The sequence below is a fragment of the Staurois parvus genome, unplaced genomic scaffold, assembly GCF_062004578.1.
Source record: "Staurois parvus isolate SC_StPar_1 unplaced genomic scaffold, SC_StPar_1.0 ptg000578l, whole genome shotgun sequence".
In the NCBI taxonomy this organism is placed as follows: Eukaryota; Metazoa; Chordata; class Amphibia; order Anura; family Ranidae; genus Staurois; species Staurois parvus.
In genome coordinates, this window is record NW_028318374.1 from 7,737,703 (window position 1) to 7,758,769 (window position 21,067).

At 42.3% G+C, this 21,067-nt stretch overlaps 1 protein-coding gene across 1 annotated transcript in view; it reads right to left on the minus strand.

The window, feature by feature from the left end:
• Positions 1 to 21,067, minus strand: part of LOC149450248 (vitellogenin-1-like) — a 201,681-nt gene that overhangs the window by 52,198 nt on the left and 128,416 nt on the right. Inside the window, exons 28-31 of the mRNA XM_089692207.1 lie at positions 17,297 to 17,491; positions 10,637 to 10,779; positions 10,423 to 10,561; positions 5,852 to 5,984 (exon numbers count right to left, since the gene is read on the minus strand). Of these exons, the coding sequence (XP_089548333.1) occupies positions 5,852 to 5,984; positions 10,423 to 10,561; positions 10,637 to 10,779; positions 17,297 to 17,491 (610 nt within the window). The remainder of the gene's footprint in view (positions 1 to 5,851; positions 5,985 to 10,422; positions 10,562 to 10,636; positions 10,780 to 17,296; positions 17,492 to 21,067) is intronic.

Below are 21,067 nucleotides of genomic sequence, written 5' to 3' on the forward strand. Positions count from 1 at the left end.
CAGTTTTTGTAGCTGCTGACTTTGATTTTTTTTACAATGCGACTGGAACTCTTTAAGTGAAAGGCATGACTAGGTTTGCAGTAGGATGTGTCAATTGAAGGGTTAATGTTACAATTTTTTAAAGTTGCAGGAGCTTACCTGATTGGAGGGAGAAGAGGTGGGGTAGGGTGGATGGGGTGGGATCAAGCTGGAGTAGAAGGGGGTGTGACCTGTCTCATAGTCAGTTGGAGAGGTGACTGGACAGTGAGGTATGAGCTTTCCCCTAAGTTTATGTGTAGGTTAGCCCATTTCTTTGTTGGTTTCTTCTTTTGTCATATTTCTCTTCGTTTCCTTTTGGTATCGTGCTTGCTGTGGTTCTGAGTTGTCCATGATGCTCTTTGGAATTGGTTCTGAGTGCTTGTCATAGCAGCTGGCAGGGGTCGCAGGGTCTTCAAAGGTGGTAGAGGTTTGGTAAATTTGGAAAATAATTGGGTTGGGCCCATCACAGGTATGGGTATACCTTCCCTATTTAAGCTACGGCATTAAGGCACTAATGGTTGCGGGGCTGTATCGAGAATGGATTGCTAGTTTAACTGTCCTTGAGCCAGTGTAGTTGCGGCTGAAGGACTTTAGGTGGAATTGTAGTGAAACCAAGGTTGAACTTTTTGGCCATAATTCCAAAAGATATATTTGGCGCAAAAACAACACTGACCATCACCAAAAGAACACCATACCCACAGTGAAGCATGGTGGTGGCAGCATCATGCTTTGGGGCTGTTTTTCTTCAGCTGGAACTGGGGTAAACTGGGGTAGAGGGAATTATGAACAGTTCCAAATACCAGTACATATTGGCACAAAACCTTCAGGCTTCTGCTAGAAAGCTGAACATGAAGAGGAACTTCATCTTTCAGCATGACAATGCCCAAAGCATACATCCAAATCAACAAAGGAATGGATTCACCAGAAGAAGATTAAAGTTTTGGAATGGCCCAGACAGAGCCCAGACCTGAATCTGATCTGAAGAGGGCTGTGCACAGGAGATGGCAAATCTGGAGTGTTTTTGCAAGGATGAGTGGGCAAATATTGCCAAGTCAAGATATGCCATGCTGATAGACTCATACCCAAGTATGAGTGATGAAATCAAATCAAAAGATGGTTCAACAAAGTATTAGTTTAAGGGTGTGCACACTTATGCAACCATATTATTTTAGTTTTTTTATTTTTACTTCCCTCCACCTAAAATATTTAAGTTTGTTGTTCAACTGAGTTGTACAATTTATAGGTTACATTAAAGGTGGAAAAAGTTCTGAAATTATGTATCTTAGTCTCATTTTTTTTTTACATCACAGAAACCTGACATTTTAACAGTGGTGTGTAGACTTTTTATATCCACTGTACATGGGAGGATTTTCAACTCAAAACACTCCAGCTGCTCATTCAAATTTCAGGTTTTTGCAGTTGTTTTTCCAATAGTGAAATTTAAATATCTTGTACAATCTAAAAGCGTAACTAATGTCCGCATGACTTACCTCTCCTTCAACAGTCCAAGGTCCCTCATCGGCACCAACATCCTCTACCCGGCCTCTTCCAGGGTCCAGGATGCAGGTGTCTTCATTGGTCAACATGGGATGACGTCACTCCTGTGCGTGTGCAGGAGTTCAATCATCCCGGCACCCAGGATCTGTGCCGGATCCTAAACTTAGCTGCTCATGCGCAGCGCACATTTAAAAGAACATTGCAAGCAAGGAGGTAGGTTTATTTTATTGCAGAGAAGACATTGAAGATTTACTAAGTCTAGGTTCACACCTATGCAGGTTGCGTTTGATTCGTTTCTGCATTGCGTTTTGCTTTTTTGCGCTTACGTTTTTGTCGCGTTTTGCTTTTTTTTTTCATTTTTGTTTCTTATTGCTAGGCAGATTTTAAGCATAAAATGCAGCAGAAAATGCATCATCAAAAACGCAGCAAAAACGGAATACATGCTTTTCTGCAACGTTCCCATTGAAGTCTATAGAATCACAAATGCAATGTTTTGCATTCAAAATAATCCCTGACCCTTTGCAAAAAAACACACCGGGTGAAAATGCAGAGATGTGAACATGTCACATAGGAAATCATGTTAAATGGACTGTACTGCGCTTCTGCAAAATGCTTAGGTGTGAACCTGGGGTAAAACTGGAGCACATAGAATCTGGTGCAGCTGTTCATGGTAGCCAATCAGCTTCTAAGGCCTCTTTCACACGGGTGGTTGTTCTGCCGCTTGTAAATGCATGTTTTTTTATTTTGAAATTCCTGATGCAGAGATGAAAGTCGTTTGTACTTTGCGTTTATCTGCGATTACGTGTGCTTACATGCGGGTGAATTTAGCTGCGGTAGTAAATTCTTGTCTTTTCTATAGCAACTGTTTACTTATATTTTATTTGTACTGCGATTACCTGCGTTTATGTACAGATAGCTGCGGTACATTGCAACTGGACGCTGTCAACTTTATTTTTCCTAAACATGTAAAACCGTATGTTATGTAAAGGTTTCTAAACGCAGTGTGTGAATGGAGCCATAGGGATGCATTGCCTGCATTTAGCTGCAGTAAATAAGTTCCTCTAACCGCAGCTAAAAGCTGAAATCTAACCGCCCGTGTGAAAGGGGCCGAACTTTAGTTTGTTCAGTTGCACAGGTGTCAAACTGGCAGCCCTCCAGCTGTTGCCAAATTCCAAATTCCATGAGGCATTGCAAGGTTGGCAGTTACAAGCAAGACTTCCAAAAGGTAGAGGCATGATGGAACTTGTAGTTTCGCAACAGCTGGAGGGCTGCCAGTTTGACACCCCTGAAAATGTGTTACTAAACCCCGGACCCTGCATTCACTATATCCGGTCTCCCCGGACCCTGCATTCACTATAGCTGGTCTCCCCGGACCCTGCATTCACTATATCCGGTCTTCCCGGACCCTGCATTCACTATAGCTGGTCTCCCCGGACCCTGCATTCACTATATCTGGTCTCCTAGGACCCTGCATTCACTATATCTGGTCTCCTAGGACCCTGCATTCACTATATCTGGTCTCCCCGGACCCTGCATTCACTATATCTGGTCTCCCCGGACCCTGCATTCACTATATCTGGTCTCCCAGGACCCTGCATTCACTATATCTAGTCTCCCCGGTCCCTGCATTCACTATATCTGGTCTCCCCGGACCCTGCACTCACTATATCTGGTCTCCCCAGACCCTGCACTTACTATATCTGGTCTCCCCAGACCCTGCACTCACTATATCTGGTCTCCCCGGACCCTGCATTCACTATATCTGGTCTCCCCGGACCCTGCATTCACTATATCTGGTCTCCCAGGACCCTGCATTCACTATATCCGGTCTCCCAGGACCCTGCATTCACTATATCTGGTCTCCCCGGACCCTGCATTCACTGTATCTGGTCTCCCGGGACAATGCATTCACTATATCTGGTCTCCCCGGACCCTGCATTCACTATATCCTGTCTCCCCGGACCCTGCATTCACTACAGTCAGGTCCATAAATATTGGAACATCGACACAATTCTTAAATTTTTGGCTCTATACACCACCACAATGGATTTGAAATGAAACAAACAAGATGTGCTTTAACTGCAGACTGTCAGCTTTAATTTGAGGGTATTTACATCCAAATCAGGTGAACGATGTAGGAATTACAACAATTTGCATATGTGCCTCCCACTTGTTAAGGGACCAAAAGTAATGGGACAATTGGCTTTTCAGCTGTTCCATAGCCAGGTGTGTGTTATTCCCTCATTATCCAAATTACAATGAGCAGATAAAAGGTCCAGAGTTCATTTCAAGTGTGCTATTTGCATTTGGAATCTGTTGCTGTCAACTCTCAAGATGAGATCCAAAGAGCTGTCACTATCAGTGAAGCAAGCCATCATTAGGCTGAAAAAACAAAACAAACCCATCATAGAGATAGCAAAAACATTAGGCGTGGCCAAAACAACTGTTTGGAACATTCTTAAAAAGAAGGAACGCAGCGGTGAGCTCAGCAACACCAAAAGACCTGGAAGACCACGGAAAACAACTGTGGTGAATGACCGAAGAATTCTTTCCCTGGTGAAGAAAACACCCTTCACAACGGTTGGCCAGATCAAGAACACTCTCCAGGAGGTAGGTGTATGTGTGTCAAAGTCAACAATCAAGAGAAGACTTCAACAGAGTGAATACAGAGGATTCACCACAAGATGGAAACCATTGGTGAGCCTCAAAAACAGGAAGGCCAGATTAGAGTTTGCCAAACGACAGCTAAAAAAGCCTTCACAGTTCTGGAACAACATCCTATGGACAGATGAGACCAAGATCAACTTGTACCAGAGTGATGGGAAGAGAAGAGTATGGAGAAGGAAAGGAACTGCTCATGATCCTAAGCATACCACCTCATCAGTGAAGCATGGTGGTGGTAGTGTCATGGCGTGGGCATGTATGGCTGCCAATGGAACTGCTTCTCTTGTATTTATTGATGATGTGACTGCTGACAAAAGCAGCAGGATGAATTCTGAAGTGTTTTGGGCAATATTATCTGCTCATATTCAGCCAAATGCTTCACAACTCATTGGACGCTTCACAGTGCAGATGGACAATGACCCAAAGCATACTGCAAAAGCAACCAAAGAGTCTTTTAAGGGAAAGAAGTGGAATGTTATGCAATGGCCAAGTCAATCACCTGACCTGAATCCGACTGAGCATTTCACTTGCTGAAGACAAAACTGAAGGGAAAATGCCCCAAGAACAAGCAGGGACCGAAGATAGTTGCAGTAGAGGCCTGGCAGAGCATCACTAGGGATGAAACCCAGCGTCTGGTAAAATCTATGCGTTCCAAACTTCAGGCTGTCATTGACTGCAAAGGATTTACAACCAAGTATTAAAAAGTGAAAGTTTGATTTATGATTATTATTCTGTCCCATTACTTTTGGTCCCTTAACAAGTGGGAGGCACATATGCAAACTGTTGTAATTCCTACACCGTTCACCTGATTTGGATGTAAATACCCTCAAATTAAAGCTGACAGTCTGCAGTTAAAGTACATCTTGTTTGTTTCATTTCAAATCCATTGTGGTGGTGGTGTATAGAGCCAAAAATGTTAGAATTGTGTCCATGTCCCAATATTTATGGACCTGACTGTATATCTGGTCTCCCACAGTACAGACAACATGGAAATGCAATTATGTTAGTAAATATAAACTGCTAAATACCTTTTCTCATCAGCAGTATACAGCAGTCTTGTGACTTCTATCTGTCTCAGCTGAGCACTGGTTAAAGCTTCTAGGAGGAGTTTTCATTCTCCCCTGATTGTCCTATGAGGTTGCATGACCACTGACCCCCTGTCTGGACAGTGCTGGTTGGCGCTGTGCTGATCACATGCACCCTCCCAGAGATAAAAAAAAAACTCCTTAACAATACACACTAAGCTGAGCATGTGCAGAGTGACTCCTAGAGCTCCGTACTATGAGCAGATGGATTGGGGACAGTAGAAGAAAGGGGAGGATCAGAGAAGACAGGATCAAACAGTCTTTTTACACAATGCAGAGGACTAACCCCCTAGGTTCTAGTGAGTATAACAAACATGCTTTACTGCATATACAGACTGATTTTACTGTTACGGATTTAGTAACTTTTTAAGCTTTGAATAAAACCTGGAAGCTGATTGGTTTCTATGCAGAGCTGCACCAGATTGCGCACTCTCCATGTTTTAGTAAATCAATCCTATTGTCTCTTTTGTAATAGAGAGACTGCTCTCTATTACACGGTGTTTTAATGTAAGACTTTATTTACACTTTAGGATTCTTGTCCTCATGACTAATGAAACGTATAACCATTTAAAAGATTAGGAGATCACCTTCCCTAGCTCTTCTGACCAATGATGTAACTTCGGGAAGAGTCGTGACATCCATCAGGTGGATTTTCCTAAGCCAGTCAGTACCAAGCGTCAGATCCAATGGGAAGGGGATGCCTTGCTTGTAAATCGTTATCTAAGGAAGGACGAATAACACACTTGTTACTGGCTCACAGACAATTGTAAAGCAGAACTATCTGATTGCCTCTCGGGGGATCAGGAAGGCATTTTTCCCCTGCAGGAGCAAATTGGATCATGCTTTGCTGGGTTTTTGCCTTTTTCTGGATCAACTGTGGGTGTAGGATTATAACTTGTGTTATTTTTTTTTTAATGGTTGAACTGGATGGACTTTTGTCTTTTTTCAGCCAGACTAACTATGTAACAACGAGCTTTAGGCACAAATTAAATATTTATAGGGGCAATCTCTTTCCACTCTTTTGTAATTCTGTTCAGCTAGTTTTATACACATTTGCCAGACAACATGGCCAGGCTGGTGACCTCACTTTTCTCTGCTGCAGTAAAGCAGTATAGCCTGGTCACTGATCTTCCTCCTGCCTGTGACTGAGCAATGGAGGAGCAGCAGCATAATGGTGAGCTCATTCCTGTGCTCTTTCTACATCAGCAAAACTGGAAGTACCCTACATTATACCCCTTAAAGTGGTTGTACAGGATGAAGGTTTTTTTTATCTTCATGCATTCTATGCATGAAGGTAGAACACATCCTGTGTGCTGCTCCCCCCACAGTCCTCCTAATACTTAACTACATGCCGCCCAGCCACTGTACATATACGGCGGCAGGGCGGCACTCGCAGGCAAAACCACGTTTTAAAACGTGTGTTTTGTAAACAAATAGGGGGCGCGTGCGAGGCGTGCCGCTGCCCTATCTGTCCCGCGGATCACCGCCGCAGATGTCAGTCGCCGGGTTACAGCCGCTCTTTAGCGGCTATGTCCCGGCGATCGGCGGCAAACAGTGACAGACAGCACAGCTGCAGTAGCTGTGCTGTCTGTCACTTCCCTGACAGGTCGAGGATGAGCTGATCGAGAAAGAACAGTTTCTCTTTCTCGATCAGCCTTGTCCCGTCCAGTACACACCCCCGCCCCCTAGTAAAACACTCCCCTCACTCCTATAACCCTTCCCTGCAAAATAAAGTTAACCCCTTCCTCCCCATTGCCATTAGTACAGTGTCAGTGTTTTTTTTTTTGCACTGATCACTGTATTAGTGTTTTTGGGGATGTCAGTGACCCCAAGTCAGTACCCCCCAATGTCAGAATGTCCGCCACAGTCCCGCAGTCCCGCCATAAGTCGCTGGTCGCTGCCATAAGTCCCTGATCGCCGCCATAATTCGCTGATCGCCGCCATTATTAGTATAAAAAAAACCCTAAAAATCCCAGTATCTTTCCCGCCAATTGTAAACGCTATAACTTTCACGTAAACCAATTAATTTACACGTATTGGGTTTTTTTTTTAGCAAAGACATGTCACAGAATGCATTTTGGCAGAAATTTATAACTAAATTTGATTTTTGCATTTTTTTTTTTACTGGACATGTTTTATAGCAAAAAGTCCAAAATATTGTTTTTTTTTCCTCAAAATTGTCAGGCTTTTTTTTTTATAGCGCAAAAAATAAAAAACGCACAGGCGATCAAATACCACCAAAAGAAAGCTCAATTTGTGGGAAAAAAAAGGATGTAAATTTCATTTATGTATCATATTGCATGACCGCGTAATTGTCCGTTAAACTAGCGCAGCGCTGTATAGCAGAAAAATGGAGTAAATTGCAGTATCTATACCATAGTTTGTAGACGCTATAACTTCAACACAAAGCAATCAATATACACTTATTGGGATTTTTTCTACCAAAAACATGGAGCAGAATACATTTTGGCCTAAATTTATAACCAACTTTGAGTTTACTATATATTTTTTATAGCTGAAAGTAAAAATTATTGTTTTTCTTCAAAATTTTTGGCCATTTTTTGTTTATAGCATGAAAAATAAAAATCTCACAGGTGATCAAATTACACCGAAAGAAAGCTCTATTTGTGTGAAAAAAAGGATGTAAATTTTGTTTGGGTGCAGCGTTGCATGACCGCGCAATCATCAGTTGAATTAGTGCAGCGCCGAGTAGCAAAAAGAGGCCTGGTCATTAAGGGGGGTAAATCCTCTGGAGCTCAAGTGGTTAACTGGGACCCCTCTCGATCCAGCAATGTGCACAGGAGCCTCGGCTGTCCTGGGTCTCACTTTCCCCATTGGCTGAGACACAGCAGCAGGAGCCATTGGCTCCCGTTGCTTTCAATTACAGCCAGTGAGGAGAGAGTGGGGGGCAGAGAAAAACCATTGCTCTATGTGTCTTATGGACGCATAGATTGGGGTGAATGAAGTGAATGAAATGCTGCCAGTTGTTCTGTCACCATCCACTTCGCGGTAGAGCCAGGGCTGTGATAATAAAGCTCCCCAGGCCTAACAAATCTCCAATGAAGTAGTATTTATTAAAGAGGGATACAAAAAATGACAAGCAAGAAAAATAATATATATTGCTTACATATGTGGCCACTGCCAACCCAGGATTGAGAACGGCGTGACGTCAGCACTAGACACTCCTCTCCGACACGTTTCATCCAATAGCACACTATCAAAGGGACAAAACATGTTGGGGAGGAGTGTCTAGTGCTGACGGCATGCTGCTCGCGATCCTGGGTTGGAAGCAGCCACATATGTAAGCAACATATATTGTTTTTCTTGCTTGTAATTCTTTCAACCTTCTTTAATATATACTACACTATTGGAGGTTTGTTTGGCTCCTGGGGAGCTTTATTTATCAGAGCCATGGCCCTACCGTGAGGTGGATGTTCACGTAAAAACTGGCACCATTTCATTCACTTTGGTTGCTTATGGAGACGACCCATGGGCATTTTTGCTGTTATGGTAGGCAACGTTTCTTGTGAGTTTGAAATTCACAGGGAAAGTTGGCAGACCTCTGAACACACTGTATGAAGAGTTTGCACTTTTGGCAAAGGTGGTGGACTGTTTCTTTCAAGTATCTTACTGTCTTTGATGCTACATGGATGGAATTTAACTATATTCTGTACACTTTTTATGGAATAGACTATTGTTTACACATTTATAATATTTAAGTGGCACTGTTCATTTATGTTATTTAGTATCTTTTGTAGGTTTGTTATACTACCTATTTGTGTTAGCTGCCACATCCCAAAAGGCACAGCATGGATATTTTTCTCTGTTTTTCATAACATGTTTATTTATGTATTTTTTTAAACTGAACCTTTAGTATAGAACAGCGGTCTCCAAAGTTTGGCCCGGGGGCCAGATGCGGCCCTTTGCTTGCTTGGGCCTTTATTCCCCCCACTATCAGCAACAGTGGGGCATATTTCCCCCCACTTACACCAACAGTGGGGCACTATTCCTCCCACTGATGCCAATGATGGGGCACTATTCCTTCCACTGACAACAATAATTGTGAATTATTCTTCCCACTAACAACAATAATGGGGCACTATTCTTCCCACTGACACCAATGTTGGAGCACTATTCCTCCCACTAACACCAATACTGGGCCACTATTCTTCCCACTAACGCCAATGATGGGGCACTATTCTTCCCATTGACACCAATAATGGGGCATTATTCCTCCTACTGAAACCACTGATAGGGCACTATTCCAACCACTGACATCAATGATGGGGCACTATTCTTCCCACTGACACCAATGTTGGGGCACTATTCCTCCCTCTAACGCCAATACTGGGCCACTAATCCTCCCACTGACACCAATGATGGGGCACTATTCTTCCCATTGACACCAATAATGGGGCATTATTCCTCCTACTGAAACCAATGATAGGGCACTATTCCTCCCACTGACGCCAACAATGGAAACCTAATCCTCCCACTGACGCCAACAATGGGAACCTATTCCTCCTGCTGACACCAACGATGTGACACTATTCCTCCCACTGACACCAACAATGTGAAACTATTCCTCCCACTGATGCCAACAATAGGACACTAGTGCTCCCACAGACACCAACAATGGGAAACTATTCCTCCCATTGATGCCAGTGATGAGGCACTATATCTCCCATTAATACAAATGATGAGGCATTGTTTACTCCTACTGATGCCAGGACATTTTCTTCTCCCACTGGCCACAGTTCGGCTCCCCTAAAGTCTGAAGGACAGTAAACTGGCCCTTCGTTTATAAAGTTTGGAGACACCTGGTATAGAATAAAGCCAGCTAGAAATGGGGAAATTAATTCAAATGGATCACATAACCAATGAATACATATTAATGTGGATTCATTTGTTTTATTCAGATGAGAACAATGTGGTAGTCATTGACTCTTGGATAATCAGCCGATTTTTCGGCATTAGCATTTCAGCAAATACCGTAAGGTTTTTTTCCAAAAATAAGTCATTGTAACATAATGATTATGACAAAAAAAGTGATTTACTTAACGAATAAAACTGAAGCTAAACTATTTTTTTCGAAGTGTACATCTCTAGAGTTCAGTATTGCTGTATGGATACCTTACATTTGTTTTCTATTTTGTACCTCAGGAGTCTTCAGGATGGTGTCAATAGTATCGTCATAGGCATTGGCCACTCTCACGGTGACCTGGCGTGGTAGATTTTGACGATGTAGCTCTGAAAATCCCAGTGAATATGCCACTCCAGGAACAAACAGCATGATGCTAGATGAATACAAAGAATTCTATTAGATATATGAATGACGTTTCTTCAGAGAATTACAGTATGAATTCAAATACCTTTCAGTCAGCCCATTAAGCCAAAAGGGCAGCCTCTTCCACTGCCATACCAGCTGTATGGCTGGAGCTCCGGCCATCTGTCCTGTAGATACTTGTGCTGCGATACTGTAGTCCTGGCAGTTTCTGCCCCATTTAATCATGGCCTGTCAGATCAATGAAATTTGGGTTATTTTAGCCTATTACATTTTTCACAAACTGAAATAACTTCTTCTTAGTAATTTTAAAAATGAATTTCAACAAATATACTGTACACGAGTTCCTTATATGGGAACGGTTTCACCTTTCAAATGATTAGTTATTCAGTGCTGTCAATGATAAAATTCAGCTCCGCCCACCCCTTGGCAGACGGATATTTGACTTCCAATGCAGCAGAAACATAGACTGGTCAAGAGTGCCTGCTGATTGGATAATAAAAAAGGAGCAGCGAGGTGATGAAGTCATTCCTCTGCTCTTCTGCTCTCTTCAAAAATGCCAGCATATTTACTTTCAGCACACCTGACTGGCTCCTGAGCAAGGCGGCTATACAGGGTAATTAAAGGATGCTGATATCCTGTAATTTCAGGAAGTTACACTAGTTGAGAATAAAATTTAAGGTGGTTGTAAACACTGAGGACTGTTTACCTTCATGCATAGAATGAAAAAAAACCTTTAGTGTGCAGCTCCCCCCCCAGTCCCCTTTATACTTACCTGATCCCGTTCTCAATCCTGTGATGTGCATGAGAGCAGCAACTCTCCTGGGTCCCTCTCTCATTGGTTGAGACACAGCAGTGGAAGCCATTGGCTCCTGCTGTTGTCAATCACAGCAGGGGGCAGCACTGCGCCACGCTCTGTATGTCTCATAGACACACCGAGGCGGCTCAGGAGCGAGCACGCACGCGTGCCCCCAGAGCTAGCAACTTTCTCTTGGGGCATTGCTTGCTACCAATAGAAGGTTTATGTTTTTAGAAACATTCTTTTCTTTGCACTTGGAGTTTATCACTGATTCTGACTAACATAATGGGTGTGACATACAGTGCATTGCTACTCCCATCAGAGAACATAAAAACATTATTTATTATCTAATAAACTCGTTTTAATAAACAATTCATCCTCTTGTGTGTTGTTAGTTTCACTTATTGCACTTTCCCAAAATACAGGTGGAATGAGATGTTGAATTGCTGCCTGTTAGGCTATCTTATACGAGGGGGTCTTTAAAAAGTTTCCACACTTTTAGATATATGATGCAGTTTAAAAAAGTGTAAACCTTTTGAAGAACCCTTTTAAATCGTTCTCCATGTATCTATCGATGATCTCACTTCCTCCTCATCAAACACTTCTATTTCCTCCATATATCCCTAACTTTGACTGATCTAACTTCCCTCTCAAGGTTCTTTGGGGGGGAGCCCTCCCTGCCCCAAAGTACTCCCTCCATGTTGAGGGCATATGGCCTAGTATGCTGCAAGCTCTCGCTTGCCCCCCCCCCCTTTCCTGGCCTGCCAGGCTGCATGCTCAGATAAAGGAACACTGCTGACAGCTGATGACTCATCAGTTGTTAAGGATGCAACAGCCACCTGGTCCTTAACAACCATGACAGTTACTGGTTGTTAAGGATGCTGGCGGCTGCTGGCTCCTTAACAACCAGTTAAAGTAGAACACTTGAATTAGCTCCTGTATGCTTGGACCACTACTTTATTACCACTTGCATTTAATTATTTCTTTCTTTCTGTGAATTGACTTTAACTTCTTTTAATGCTGTATTTACGTTCTGACAGATTTGTGGTAAATAGTGAATTGACAGTTTCAGGATCGCATATTTAGGGAAAATGTGTCAGATCACCTAAAGACCGCATGCGATCTGCTTTTGTGAATGGAGCCCAGCGTCTTATTCTAAATTGTATTGTACAAAGCTGCAATAAAAGGAAATTAGTAAAACACACCCCTCATATTAAAATTGTTTGTTAAAATGTTTTCATTGGATGAGAAATAATGTTTTAAGTTCTCTGATGGGGTAGACTTACAAAGTAGTAAGGTGTGTCACGTCCTTTATGCAAGTTCAAAACAATAATTACAGTTCAGTGTGAACCAACCTGTTAATGGGGCTATTTTCCATGCAGAAGGCTGTTTATATCTTTATTAACGGAGCAAGGCAACAGTTTGTCTTTCTTAACTATTTGACAGCAATGCAGACTATGTGTTCATCAGTGTCATTAGATTCGATTTAAAACTTTGAGCATATTATTATTATTATACAGGATTTATATAGCGTCAACAGTTTGCGCAGCGCTTTACAAAATGAAGGCAGGCATTACAGTTACAATACAATCTGGTACAAGAGGAAACAGAGGGTCCGGCTCGTTACAGCTTACAATCTAGGAGGAAGGGTTGAGTGATACAAAAGGTAATAGCTGTGGGGGGTTGAGCTGATGGAGGAAATAAAAGGCAGTTTAGTAGTTGGAAGCAGGCAGGGGCGGACTGACCATTTGGGAACTCGGGCACTGCCCAAGTGCCCAGGTTCAGAAGGGGGCCCCATGAGATGCTCCTAGTACATTTCATAGGGTTTTTTGGGTGTGGTTTGAGTGTGAGTGAAGACACAGGGGCCCCATGATCCCCTATTACCCGGGGGCCCCATGAGTTATCAGTCCGCCCCTGGAAGCAGGATAGGCTTCTTAAAAGAGAAAGGTTTTCAGGAATCGTCCAAAGGTGGATAGATTTGGAGTTAGTTGGACAGATTGGGGTAGGGAGTTCCATAGGATGGGAGAAGCGCGGGAGAAGTCCTGGAGGCAAGCATGGGATGAGGTGACATGGAAACTAGAGAGCAGAAGGTCTTGGGAGGAGCGAAGAGAGCGGTTTGGTTGATATCTTGAGACCAGGTTGGTGATGTAGCTGGAGGCAGAGTTGAGGATGGCTTTAGAAGTTATTGTTAGTATTTTGAATTTTATTCATTGAGCGAGTGGAAGCCAGTGGAGGGATTGGCATAGAGGGGTAGCAGACACTGAACGGTTGGTAAGGTGGATGAGCCTGGCAGCAGTATTCATGATGGACTGGAGGGGGGATAGCCTATGTAAAGGTCAATGCTCAATACCTAATCCAAGATGATAGTTGCCAATGCTATCCCTGGCTGTGCTGCATATCTTGGGGTATATTTTCTATGGGTCTCTAGTGTTTCCTGTTTTCTAAATCAATTGAAAATCCAATAGAACTTTTAACACTTGAAACCTAAATTTCAGGCAAAAACAACTGAATATTTTCAAACGTTTATGATCAGTTCATTCCCTCTGATTTGATCTAAAAAAATAAAATTGAACGTGAATGAAAAAGATTTCATTTTCATCTATCTGTGTTTTGCAAAATTGAATGGCTTGAAACATGTGAGGGCACTATAAATGGCAGAAAGTGAGCAATCTCTATAGCAGAACAACATTGCTTTGTTATTGCTGATTGCCAGTGTGACAGTGTTTTGTGTTTGTTTGCTTCCCAGTTCGAAATTGTGATGATGACTGTTAATGACAGGCCATTTACAGCACACATCAATAAACATGTGGGAACATATGTTCTAGCGTATTTCATGGTTTCAATAAGTACCAGCTGTACCATTGGTAAAGTTGGGATGCTTCTAGCAACTAACACCTAAACATGTTATCTATCTGCTTGCAGAAGCTGTTAGTTACGGAAGTGTAAGTGTGAAAGTTGGGATTACAATGAGGGTTAGTGTTAGGCAGCACTGGGACAGGCTGGTTCAGTCGCAAGGATTTATTTATTAATTTTTTAAGGAATTTATATAGCACCATCAATTTACGCAGCGCTTTACATACATATATATTATACATTCATATCAGTCCCTAACCCTTAAGGAACATAAAATCTAAGGTCCCTAACTTATATTCATACACATACTAGGGCCAATTTACATACCAGCATGTTTTTTTTCTGAGAGGAAGCCAGAGTACCCAGAGGAAAACCACATAGGCACAGGGAGAACATGCAAACTTCATGCAGGTGGTGCCGTGGTTGGGATTCGAACCAACGACCCTAGTGCTGCCAGACAGAAGTGCTAATCATTTAGCCACTGTGCTGCCCTGGATGAGGATGAGGAACTGCACTCCCACTCCTAATGCATGCCATAGAATGGGTTGTACCACCCTGTGCCAATTCTGACCCCTTGCTCCAGCTGGAGTGTGCATTGCATGTGCGGGGCCAAGTAATTGCTTTATAGCAACTAGAATGTAGTTGCGAATGCACTGTGTTTTTTTCATTGTGGTTCCGAGCGTGGGCATGTTGGAGCACAGTATGATGGCAGGAGCCGTCGAAGCAACCTGGTGGTTTCTAGCCACTGCTCTGGAGCTTGTGTGTGGGGAGGGTACCTTCCACCGCTGAGCCCTAGGTGGCTGTCCCTCCTGCCCACCCCTTGTCCTGGCTCCAGTGTTATGATTACAATGACAGTTAATGTTAGCTTTGTGGTTACAGGAACGGGTAGCATTAGTGTTGGGTACAGAGAGTGTTAGTGTTGGGTTTCAGAGAGTGTTAGTGTTGGGTTTCAGAGAGTGTTAGTGTTGGGTTTCAGAGAGTGTTAATGTTGGGTTTCAGAGAGTGTTAGTGTTGGGTTTCAGAGAGTGTTAGTGTTGGGTTTCAGAGAGTGTTAGTGTTGGGTTTCAGGGAGTGTTAGTGTTGGGTTTCAGGGAGTGTTAGTGTTGGGTTACAGAGAGTGTTAGTGTTTGGTTTCTGGATGTGTTAGTGTTGGGTTTCAGGGAGTGTTAGTGTTGGGTTACAGAGAGTGTTATTGTTGGGTTACAGAAAGTGTTAGTGTTGGGTTTTAGGGAGTGTTAGTGTTGGGTTTCAGGGAGTGTTAGTGTTGGGTTACAGAGAGTGTTAGTGTTGGGTTTCAGAGAGTGTTAGTGTTGGGTTTCAGAGAGTGTTAGTGTTGGGTTTCAGAGAGTGTTAGTGTTGGGTTTCAGGGAGTGTTAGTGTTGGGTTTCAGGGAGTGTTAGTGTTGGGTTACAGAGAGTGTTAGTGTTTGGTTTCTGGATGTGTTAGTGTTGGGTTTCAGGGAGTGTTAGTGTTGGGTTACAGAGAGTGTTAGTGTTGGGTTACAGAGAGTGTTAGTGTTGGGTTACAGAGAGTGGTACTGTTGGGTTACAGAGAGTGTTACTGTTGGGTTACAGAGTGTTAATGTTGGGTTTCAGGGAGTGTTAGTGGTGGGTTTCAGGGAGTGTTAGTTTGGGTTACAGAGTGTTAGTGTTGGGTTTCAGGGAGTGTTAGTGTTGGGTTTCAGGGAGTGTTAGTGTTGGGTTTCAGGGAGTGTAAGTGTTGAGTTTCAGGGAGTGTTAGTGTTGAGTTTCAGGGAGTGTTAGTGTTGGGTTACAGAGAGTGTTAGTGTGGGTTTTAGGAAGTGCTAGTGTTGAGTTTCAGGGAGTGTTAGTGTTGGGTTTCAGGCAGTGTTAGAGTTACTACTTTAGAGCATGGGCTAGTGTCAGGTTTGGGGTTACAGGGAGGGTTCATTTAAGTGTTGGGGTTATAGGGAGGGTTAGTGTTGCACTTACATTGAGGGCTAATGTTAGGGTTTCATGAAGGGTTAGCTTTTGTGCTGTCATTATAGGTGGGCTAGTGTGAGGTTTACAGGGAAGGTTAGTATCTGGGTAGGGGTTACAGGGTAGATTAGAGCTGGAGCTAGAGGGTAAAATAGTGTTGAGGTTGCAATGTAAGTTAGGGATACAGAGAGTGTTTGCACTAGGAATACAAGATGGGATAGTTTTGGGATTACAAGGGGTGCTTGTGCTACTACTGGATCTGACTTTCAGGGCAATTATATATTGCTACTTGGATGCTACTTTTGTAAGGTTTCTTTATTTCATTATTCTATGGGGCCAAGATCACACTGGGATTGCACCAAAGTCGTACAGGAACCTTTTCCAAAATTGCTCAGTGCTAAGTTGCATGGATGTGAACGGACATAACTGAAAACACCGTGTCATGCAATTCTGTGTGATTCAAGTCCCATCTGAAATTGTGTGAAGACGGCCTTAGAAGGAATAATTGTGTTAGCCTAACAATGAGGGTTAGTATTAAACTGGCCATGGATGGACCGAAGTTTGACCGGTTTGACAGGGACTGCCAAAATGCGATGCATGTGTGACTGCTCCCACATAACAGAAGTAGATCTGATGATCGGCTTCTGTCAAACAGGCTTGTTGGAAAAAAATTCTCAATCAGCAGCTGCAGCAGATTAGTGTATAATACAATGCCTCAGCATGAAGCATTCCTCCATGCACCATAATTGTGTGGATGGAGGAATCTGTTTGTTTTTTTTCCGTTTAGCCTGCTTACTGAACATAAAAAAAAAAAATCCATGTATGGCCAACATTAGTGTTGTGAAGAGGGTTAGTGTTAGGTTTGGGGTTGCAGTAAAGATTAGTGTTATGAAGAAGGTTTGTGTTAGGTTTGCAGATGCATGGAGGGTTAGGGTTGGGTCTGAAATTACAGGCAGTATTAATGTTAGGTCTGGGATTAGAAGGAAATGTTGTGTTATTGTTGGCGCTACAGGGAAGGTTAGTAAGAGACGAATCTTTAGGTACGGCATTGCCCTCTGCATTCAAAACAAACTCCTGGCACAGAAAGCTAATATAGCAATACTTACAACAGGTACATACTTTTCATTTTAGTAAAGTATATATTTTAATATCTTACAGAGGCCTTGTGGAATCCAGACACAGAAGCGTTAAAACATGTTTTCCAAGAACTCCTTTGGTCCAGAGAAACAGTTTCCACATGAGCACCAGATCTTCCAAGGTAAGCTGTGGTTTGATATCCTTTGGGCTGGGAATCACCTATGAAGGCTTTGACCAGAAGAACAAAGTCCGGGGTGAGTCGTCTAGATAAGTCCTGGTAGAAGTTACAAAATTGGGGAAAATATGTCATTTGAAAAGAAACCTAGATACATAAATAAATGAAAACTGTAATCAGGGAGTACGGAGGTTGGCAATGCTTTCCTCTCCTGAAAACACCAATTCTCCGCCTTTCATACTCATTTAGTGGCTATAGTACTTTAAAATGTACCACTCGAGCAGGCAGATCAGGAGTTCAGTCTTTGCTCTCATATTCTCTGATTCTCTGATATTTTACTTAGTCTTACTAAACCCACAACAGTAAAATCAATCTTTATATGCAGTAAAGCATGCTTGTTATACTCACTGTCAAACCTAAGGGGTTAATCCCCCACATTGTGTAAAAAGGCTGTTTGATCCTGTCTTCTCTGATCCTCTCATTTTTCCACAGTCCTCAATCCATCTGCTTATAGTACAGAGACCTAGGAGGCACTCTGCACAGGCTCAGTTTAGTATGTATGTCTAGGGAGCCTTTTTTATTTGGGAGGGTGCATGTGATTAGAATGTGAGGAGAATGAAAACGCCTCCTACAAGCTTTAACCAGTGCTTGGCCAGACACTGATAGAAGTCACAAGACTGCTATATACCTCTGATGAGAAAACGTATTTAGCAGTTTATATTTACTAAAATAATTGCATTTTCATGTTCTATGTACTGAGGAAGACCAGATATAGTGAATGCAAAGTCCGGGGTTAAGTAACCCTTTAATGGGGTTTAATTACTAAAAGAAAATATTCTGTTCATTTTGCTAGGGAGTTTTTCCGCTTGCACATGATTGGATGATAGAAATCAGCAGAGCATTACCTCATTTACTAATATCTGGGGAAAATTCCCTTTGACATTGCAACTTCCCTTGGAAAGTTGACAGTCTGTTTGCCTTTAGAAAACCAACTTCTATGTGTGTAAACCAGAGACAGCCAGGCAAATGTTTTTAAAAGGATGTCATCAATTGTCGTCCCTTATTTCTCTAAGTCATTGCCTCCAAAATTGAGTATTATGTTGGAACCAGACTGCCATTTTGTCTTCACATTTTGGTAAACTTCTAGCTGACATCGAACTGATAACTGAGATGGTTAGGATTTGAGCTTGCAACTATTTTAATCTACTGGCAGCCACACAAATATAAATATTGTGTTTGGAATTGGCCTTAAATTGGACCTAAAGGAAATGGCAGAGGGCGCCAACTAAGTGCAGTAAAAAAAAAAAGACTTTATTAAAAATCATGAGTGGCAGCTCACAAGGATAAGAGCTATTTTTAATAATTCCCTGTCTTAAATTTGACCTGGCTTCTCCTATGTCACTAGAAATTTGTAATGCCAATTAATGCCCTTGGATCATATTAATTTAAATGTTTGATCTGTAAGGGGACAATTCAAATATCATTCAGCACCTACCCAGGTCAGCTTGCATTAACTACTTATCAACTTTCCAGACCACCAGACAAAAGAAATGAGAGACAATTTCATGTATTCATTTCCGCTTTGTATTTCAATTACTTCTAGCCTTCTCCTATTAATCTGAATGACACAAGTGCACTATACCACATGATTAGGCACCACTGTGTCATGCATTTCACAGAGCCTGCCTTCTGAACTACAGAGTTGCTGAGAGGAGGAGTTTCAGGAGGCGGGGTCAGTACAGGAATCACCGGCTGCAGGCAGCAATGTACCATAGAGTATGTAGTCATTCCCTAGAAGTTGAATGTAAACAGCAGAGGAGAAGCTGCAAAGCATGCTGGGAATCCAAGAAGTTGTGAAAAGAGGCAACCAACAGACAGGCAGCACTCACAACATGAAAGGAGATTTTTCAAGTAATCTTATACTGGATTGTCAAATGTTACTATTGCTATTACAATGCTGATGTTATAAAATGAAGGTGTATGCTGTGACCATAGATCTCCGTAGATGTCCACAGGTGGCCAGAAGAGAGAAACAAAATAAGAAAAATTATCTTATAGTATGTACATTCGGAGATTTAAGAATTAGGAGGGTGTCAACCCACAATAGTGTAAACCCAATACACTTATTAAGGCAGCTGCCCCTTTAAGTGTAAAAAAAATCACCTATACATATAAATATATATTAAACAAAGATAGGTGCTAGCCTTATGGGATAGCAAGTGATTAATAAATGATATATCATCATAGACAAGAAGGCAAAAATAAAAAAATGTGCAAAAATGTGCTAATTGAAGTCCAAAAGTCAATATATATTCCTATTCACTGTGTCCACTATAAGTATGTGACAATTTCTCCTTTAAGAGCCAATATGCTCCACCACGTGCAAGTAAGTTGAGCACTCACCAAACCAATATGATCAACCATGCAAACTGCAAATGCTCAAACTCAGATCCAAAGTCACAGGGACCTTCAGCCAATCTTCTTTTAAGAATCTCTGATGTATCTCATTCACCTAATGTAAATTAAAAAAGCCCAGAAGATAGGATGTATACAGTGTAGTATGTTTATTAAACTCCAATAACTAAAAACCAATAAAATACACTCACCAGCCACTTTATTAGGTACCCCTTGCTAGTACTGGGTTGGACCCCCTTTTGCCTTCAGAACTGCCTTAATTCTTTGTGGCATAGATTCAACAAGGTGTTGGAAACATTCCTTAGAACTTTTGGTTCATATTGACATGATAGCATCACGCAGTTGCTGCAGATTTGTCAGCTGCACATCCATGATGCAAATCTCCCGTTCCACCACATCCCAAAGGTGCTCTAATGGATTGAGATCTGGTGACTGTGGAGGCCATTGGAGTACAGTGAACACATTGTCATGTTCAAGAAACCAGTTTGAGATGATTTGATCTTTGTGACATGGTGCATTATCCTGGTGGAAGGAGCCATCAGAAGATGGGGACACTGTAGTCATAAAGGGATGGACATGGTGAGCAACAATACTCAGGTAGGCCGTGGAATTTAAACAAGCTCAATTGGTACTAAGGGGCCCAAAGTGTGCCAAGAAAATATCTCCCACACCATTACACCACCACCACCAGCCTGAACTTTTGATGGATCCATGCTTTCATGTTTATGGCAAATTCTGACCCTACCATCTGAATGTCGCAGCTGAAATTGAGACTCATCAGACCAGGCAATGTTTTTCCAATCTTTTATTGTATAATTTCAGTGAACCTGTGCGAATTGTAGCATCCGTTTCCTGTTCGTAGCTGATAGGAGGGGCACCCGATGTGGTCCTCTGCTGCTGTAGCCCATCTGCTTCAAGGTTCAGTGCGTTGTGCACTCAGACATATTATTCTGCATATCTTAGTTGTAACAAGTGGTTATTTGAGTTACTGTTGCCTTTCTATCATCTCAAAGAAGTCTGCCCATTCTCCTCTGATCTCTGACATCAACAAGCATTTTCATCCACACAACAGCAGCACACTGGATATTTTCTCTTTTTTGGACCATTCTCTGTAAACCCTAGAGATGGTTGTGCGTGAAAATCCAAGTAGATCAGCAGTTTTTTTTCACCAACAACCATGGCGTTCAAGGTCACTTAAATACTCTTTCTTCCCCATTCTGATGCTTGGTTTGAACTTCAGCAAGTCATCTTCACCACGTC